Raw genomic sequence first — 7,681 nt, 5'->3', positions numbered from 1 at the left:
GGATGGGAATAAACTTAACAGTGTTATGAAGGAAAGGGAACTTGATGTAATAGTCGATCAGTCTCTAAAGCAATCCAATCATTTTGCTGGACAAGTAGGATCTTAGGTTGTATCTACATAAATATTGAATACAAGTCTAAAGAGGTTATAATTTCATTGTACAGGTCACTGGTTAGGCCACATTTGGAATATTGTGTTCAGTCTTGGGATCCTTACTTTAAGAAAGACATTGAATTGTTGGAAAGGGTTCAGAGAAGGGTTACTAGAATGGTGCCTGAGATGGAGTGTTATGATACAAGGAGATGCTGAAATGTCTCAAATTGTTTTCTCTTGAAAAAAAGAAGATTTAGGGGAGATCTGATTGAGGTGTTTAAGATTGTAAAGGGAATTGATAGTTTTGATGAATCATCTTTTTCCATATTTAACAGTGAGAATAGTAAGACTAGGGGACAGAAATATAAATTTTGGCAAAGTAGGAGTCATTTTCAGCTAAGACAGTCTCATTTTTCTAACAGGGTGGTTGGCATTTGGAATGTGTTGCCTTTGGATGTTGTAGAGGCAGTAAATTTAAGTGAGTTTAAGAAAAAGCTTGATAAGTATATAATTGATAAGGGCTGGCTTCAAGATTTTTTTTAAATTATTTTAATTTAGCTTTGAAGATGGAACAGCCGTGATGGAACAAGAGGTCCCATTTTGTTCCAAAACATTATGTTATGTTATTACACTAAACATGAATTTTTAAGTTGATGAAAAAGATAATTTTTTTTCATTTTTTATTATTCTCTTTACCAAATAATTCAAAAGAATCTTGCTGGTAGTGGAAATTGAAACAATATGTGTATATACATGTGTGTGTGTGTATATATATTTTTTTCCAGTGATACTATATATAGATGCTGAAGTACAATAGATTATAAAGACCTAAATGACTAATTTCACTGTTATTTCGTAGGTACAAAGATGGATTACCTTTAAATGGTAATGAAAGAATCAAGATCTTCTCAGAAAATAATTCTGTCATTGTGAAAATGACAACTGAAAGTGACACTGGTGAATACACGTGTGCTGTAACTAAACCTAACATCAACTCTACTATCCTTGTACGAAGTGAGTGTTCTGTTTTAGCCTGATATCAATACACACACATATTATATGTACTTGCATTATTTGTAGTTTTTGTTTATTTGTAACTCACCTGTACACATATTAGTTTTATTTTCCTTTTTTGTCATTAATATTTAAACATTTATTATTTCTAAACCCTCTTTCTGTATTATTCATGTTTTGTAATGAACACCACAAAAAAAAACTTCAGGTTTTTGTACATTGTATCAGATTTTATTATTTTTATGTTAATATTCGAAAGGATAATTTAGTATTATTACCCTCTCTGTCCAGGTATCATTTACTGTGCATATCATGAGGTTTTAGTGACTTAAATTCAAAATTTCCTTTTGTTTATGTTATACCAATTAATGTAACATAAAATCATAGCTATTAATCCATATTTTAATAGTATATAAGTTTTAAATCTTGAATTTTTTTTAGTGTGAGAAATGTGACATTTTTTCTCGGCATTCCCTCTTTATTTTATTCACTACCCCTCCAATAAATACGAAATTTAATGTAAATTACTCACTATAAAACCGTCATTGCTCAGACAGACCATAATTTTTATAGGATTCAATTTTGTTTGGTTACAAAGCCATCAAATAGAAAATTAGACCCCTCTTGCCGCATGCACCTGTCACATCCTGTCTTATGTTTAATTTTATATTATGTATAACCAATAGAAAGCCAAGGTTTTCATCTATCAAATGACATATTATATTACATTGTTTTCTGAATGGAGAATTGTCAATTTCTCTGTTAGTACCAGCTTCATTCCTACAGGAAAGATAATGACTAGCTTGGATGAATTCGTAGCGGCTCTTGTTGTATAGTTAGGAAGCCAGAACAATTGTGATAGTTAGAGGTAATTGTTTGCTTTTTGCATGTTATTAGTCTATGTTCTTTGGTACATTATTTAATTAAATTAAAATTATTTTGTGCATTACTACCATTAGTATAAAAAAGTAGGGTTAAGTGTCATTGACAGTCGACAGCAAAAAAAAAATGAAGAACTGGATAATTACTTTATTTCTTATTTTTCATGTTTATTCTTTATTTATTATTATAGAAGTAATTAAAATGTAAAAATAGGTACCTCTTTAGGTTAGTTAAGGTTAGATTATATAAAATAACTAATAATATAATAAAAATGTTTCATGAGGCACACATGCACTCGAGCAGCTCATGGGTAATATAATTCGATAGCGTAAAGTGAGCTCCACATTACTCAAATGATTTTCAAATTATAATGGTGGGAATAGTAGTTAGACACGTTCAATGGGCAATAAAACAATAAAATTTAATTATAAATAGATGTGTACTGTTATGTGTTTAAAGCTACTTAGGATAAAAGAATGTGGCTTCATATTACAATTTGAAGTTATTCTAGAAAGAAAAAAGGGTAATTTAAATTTATTTCGATTTTTTGTTTTATTTTTTTTGGTTACGAGGTTGGTTAAATTGACCAACCTTGTATAGAGTTAGGGTAGTGAATATAACAGATAAAATATAAAGTTTTACTGAAAACAAAGATCTGATATGTATTTAGGAGGTTTTAGAGATTATGCAAATTAAATTTTAGATTTTTGAGATGAAGAAAAGTATTTTTAATCTGAACATGAAAATGACTTTGCACATGGACTAGTCAAAACAAATACTCAATATATTCATGGACAAATCTTTTTTGAGTTTATTAAAAATATTTCACTAAAAAATGTAATTTTTGATATGTGAAAGACTTACAACATTTACCTAGAGGGAAGGTAACCAGTATGCTAGTGGGTGAGTTACCTTTCATAGAAGAGCAGTTCAGCAGACTAGCTGTGAACTTGGTCAGACCACTAGCACCTGTATTCAACAAAAGCGACTGGTACATTCTGACAGTCGTCAACTATGCAACACTTTACCCAAAACCCATAGATAGAGAGGGAGTGTTCTGCAGAGTAGGCTTTCCAAAAGAAGTCTTGAATGACAGAAGGACCCAGTTTAACTCAGAACTGATGCAAGAGGTGTGCAAGCTCATTAGGTAGCTCTTTACTACCCTGTACAACTCCAGATGTAATGGACTTTTTGAGAGAGTCAGTGGAGTTGTAAAGAGCATGCTGAAAAAGATGTGCCATGAAAGCCCATGTGACTGGGACAGATACCTGCAAGCAGTATTATTTGCTTACTGAGAAGTCCTACAAGCAAGTAAAGGATTTCCACCCTCTGAGTTATTGTATGGATGAACAGTACAAATATTTGATGCAGATATTGAAAGAACTATGGATGGGAGAAGAAGATTCAAAAGTGAGAAACACATACTAGTACATGTCAGACCTAAGGAACCAACTGGAGGAGACCTATTAACTTGCTCAAAAAAGGCTTGTCTGGAACTCAAGACAGTCAGAAGAACTTCTGTGGTAAGGCCAAGGATCAACATTTCAAAGTCAGACAGTACATCTTGGTTCTGCTACCCACAGATAATAACAAACTCACCCTGCAGTGGAAAGGACCTTTTAATGTATAGGAAGTGGTCAACAGAATGGACTATAAGGTGAAAGCAGATTGGAAGACCATGATCTACCATGCCAGCCTGTTGGAAAGGTACTTCAAGAGGGAAGAAGACCTAATGGATGCAGCTATTGAAGCACGGATGTACATTGCAATAGTGGCTGTCATAGATGCAGAGCTGGAATACATTGACTTTGTCATAGAAGATGAAGATCTACTAGGCCTAACACTGCTGGGTGGAGAGATGTACAAAGATGTCAACATAAGTGAAGAATTGATTGGCAAGCAGAAGAAAGAGCTACATTATCTACTGTCCCAGTATGCAGATGTCTTCACAGATAGACCGGGCAAAACAGACCTTATATAACACAAGATTGAGATGACAAACAGGAATCCAATCAAGGTGAAGCCCTTCCAGATGTCCTATGCGATGAGAGACTTGATCAAGCAAAAAGTCGAGGTAATGTTAGATGCCATAATCATTGAGACTTTGAATTCAGCCTACGGTTCTCCAGTGGTAATTGTGAATAAGAGGGATGGCTCAAACTGCTTCTGCATAGATTTCTGGAAGGTGAAACTCATGACAAAGTTTGACTCTAAACCTATGGGCTACCCAGAAACTATCAAGGCAAAGTAGATGGGGCCAAGTTGTTTAACAAGACAACCTCAGTAAAGGTTGTTGGCAAATCCTGATAGATACAGGATCTAAAGAGAAGACTGCTTTTGTGATACCAGATGAATACTATCAGTCCAAGGGGATGCCATATGGGTTAGTCAACTCGGCAGCGACATTCAATTGCATGATGAGGAAGATGTTGCAGAAAACCACCAACATTGAGCATTATGTGGACAACATTCTGTCCCCACACAATTAGATGGGAAGATCACCTGAAGAAACTCGGAGAGTATGGGCGAGTGAGGGCAGCAGGTCTGTCCATCAGAACCTCTAAGTGCTACATCAGTTATTCTGTGCTAGACTTTGTTGGACACAAGGTGGGTGACCAACAGATAGCCCTATAAGAGAAGAAACTAACTCTCAGACAAGATGCATCAGCTTTGATGACCGAGAAGCAAGTCAGATCCTTCCTGGGGTTTGCAGGATACTATAGGAAATTCATCCCAAACTATGCTGAAGTTACTGCACCACTGACTGACCTCACCAAGAAAGACCAACCCAACAAGTTGAAGTGGGAACAACTACAGCAGATGGCATTTCAGAAGTTGAATAATATGTTAGGAAGTTTGCTTACCCTTAGAATGCCAGACATAAACAAACCCTTCACCTTTCAGGCTGATGCATCAGATGTTGGAATTGAAGCAGTACTTCTGCAAAAACATTTAGACAGACTGTTTCCCATAATGTACATTAGTCAAAAGATGTTGAGTAATGAGAAGAACAACTCTGTGATTGATCAAGCATGTCTGGTAATCATATTTGCCATCCAGAAATTCCAGAACCACCTCTATGGGAAGGAGTTCATCATCCAGATGGACCAACAGCCCCTTGCATAATCCAGAGGTGCAAAATCAGCAGTGCGAGGATAATGAGGTGGACATTGTGCTTCCAGAACTATCAATTATTCATTGAGGGCATCAAGGGGACTGCAAATATTGGTGCAGATTGTATGAGTAGACTTTGTGCATGAACTGAGAACAGTCTTTGTATACAGTATAAAAATATTTTTCTTGAAGAGGGGCTTATTATTAGATATATATGACTGTTTCTGTTTTAAGTATAATGCGAGGGTTATGATTTAGATATTTTTATAGTACAAGTGTTAAATTTAGTTATTTTTAGAAATAATAATTTATCCCAAATTTTTTTATATAACTGTATACCAATCACATATTGTGTAGTTCACTAGTTATGAATTGGTGATTGTTATATTATTGCATCATGTTAGGAACTTCTAAATTTTTCTTGCCTCATAATATGTTGTAATGTGTGGGTGGAACATTCTAGGCCTCTATCAGACTAGAAATATGCATCCAAAATGTAGTTTGTTACAGATAGTTAGATCTAGACTGAGTGACTGTGAGTTTAGCCATAAAGTGTGTATAGTGGTGACTTGTTAAGGTGAAATTATCACAGATTGTATTATAATAACATAGTACAGAAGAATAACTCATATTTTCAATTGTAGTCTAAAGTAATTGAACCAGCCTGTGTGGAAGTTAACAAAAAAAGAGATAATTATGTAAAGCTCTGGATACAACTGTGGTAACCAACGGTTATAGTGGTGATTTTAAAGTGAAATTATCACAGTCTGTATCATAATAACAAAGCAGGAAGAAAAATTTGTCTTATCAAATTGTGTTCTAAAATAACTGAACCAGCCTGTGTGGAATTTGATGAAAAAAAGAGGCAATTACTTAAAACTCTGGATACACTTGTCATAACCAACAGTGTAACAAACATCTATGTGTATGTTTGAGTTATTTTAATATATTATTTTAAAACAAGTGGACTGTGAGCTGTTTGTTGTTGAAATTTATGCCAACAATTCACAGGCACATACTGTAAAGAATCCGACTCAAACATAAAACTTGACAATATATATATAGTCTAATCAGTTTTGAAAACAGCAAAGTTTTCACTGACAGATTATCAGTTATTAAGAAAAATTCATATGCTAAATTGAAATAAGTGAACAATTATAACTAGTTATGTTTTAATACACTTTAAACAATTTTAACATTTTAGTAGTAGTGTACTGTTCACTTTATACTTTTGTTTTATTAGAGTTAAGCATCTTTGATGTATATTTGTTGATACAAATTAAACTGAAAAGAAACAGACCTTACTTTAAATACCAGGAATGTGTTGTCCTTTCTTCACCCACTATCTACCATCATATAAAAGCTAGTATTTTGAGCAAACACGTGCAGGTTTTCACATTCCACATTTAGGTTGTGAGTGTTCATAAGCTCTTTAAAGTTTTATATGTAGTTTTATTATTAATAATTATCTTTTAGTTAATACTTACTGTGCATAAAATCTCATTTGTTATTGATTTCATTAAAGCATTTTGTCAACTTTGCTTGCACAAGTATATGTCAAATGTAAAGTTCTTAGCATTTTTCTGTGTATGAATCCTGATCCTTATTTCTTGTCCTGTATTTGTAACTGTAAACTTTGAAACCACTATTTCCTCTCATGAATGCATGCAAACAACTCTTGTGTTAAATTTGATTAGGAAGATTGTTTTTGTTTAGCATTATGAAATCTTGAATAAAAAATATTTTCTACAGTGTCCTTTGTAAGCTATTTTTCCTAGGGAGAATGTCTTAAAGATACATTGATTTTATTTAATGTCTTTAATTAAATGCCAGATGAATTGTTAGTAATTACAAAAGATTAAAGAACTTTGTTTTTAGTTATGGTAGAATTTATGTACAAACTTTAAGGTATTCTATGCTGATTAAGTTTTCTTTCTCTAATAGCACACACAGAGTTTTATGAACATTTTCCCAATTCACTAAACCTTGTGCAGGGAGACAAGCTAGTTTTAACTTGTAAAGTGAAAGGAGCTCCAATACCAATTGTTACATGGTTAAAAGGTAAAGTAAATAACGTGGAAACCACTAAAATGGCAAAATGTGTTGTTTTTTTCTCAGGAAATATATATTAAATGCATGAATATACACTGTACATACTTTATTTTTTTCTCGCAGGTGAAAAAGTTCTTGTGTAACATTGTAAAAAAGTAATCTGTTTTGAGATACAACAATTCCTTTCTTGAAATGTTATTATGAAAACTGTTTTAACTTATAATCTGTTTTGAGATACAACAATTCCTTTCTTCAAATGTTATTATGAAAACTGTTTTCATTTAGTTTTATAATCTGTTTTGAGATACAACAATTCCTTTCATGAAATGCTATTATGAAAACTGTTTTCACTTAGTTTTATAATCTGTTTTAAGATACAACAATTCCTTTGATGAAATGTTTTCACTTAGATTTCTACATTGGTTTTGTACACATGCAATATTTAGTTGTTTATTTCTTCATGCATTTAAGTCAGGAAATATGTTGGGAATAATAATTATTATGGGGCAGAGAATTGTTTTGCACA

At 33.0% G+C, this 7,681-nt stretch overlaps 1 protein-coding gene across 1 annotated transcript in view; it reads left to right on the top strand.

Moving 5' to 3' along the window:
• Window positions 1-7,681, top strand: part of LOC106461786 (hemicentin-2-like) — an 86,431-nt gene that overhangs the window by 48,766 nt on the left and 29,984 nt on the right. Inside the window, exons 8-9 of the mRNA XM_022388874.1 lie at window positions 953-1,107; window positions 7,048-7,164. Coding sequence (XP_022244582.1) covers window positions 953-1,107; window positions 7,048-7,164 — 272 coding nt within the window. The remainder of the gene's footprint in view (window positions 1-952; window positions 1,108-7,047; window positions 7,165-7,681) is intronic.

This window comes from Limulus polyphemus, unplaced genomic scaffold, assembly GCF_000517525.1.
Source record: "Limulus polyphemus unplaced genomic scaffold, Limulus_polyphemus-2.1.2 Scaffold40, whole genome shotgun sequence".
In the NCBI taxonomy this organism is placed as follows: domain Eukaryota; kingdom Metazoa; phylum Arthropoda; class Merostomata; order Xiphosura; family Limulidae; genus Limulus; species Limulus polyphemus.
Note: the sequence above shows the minus strand (reverse complement) of the source record. Positions and strands in the feature narration are given on the sequence as shown.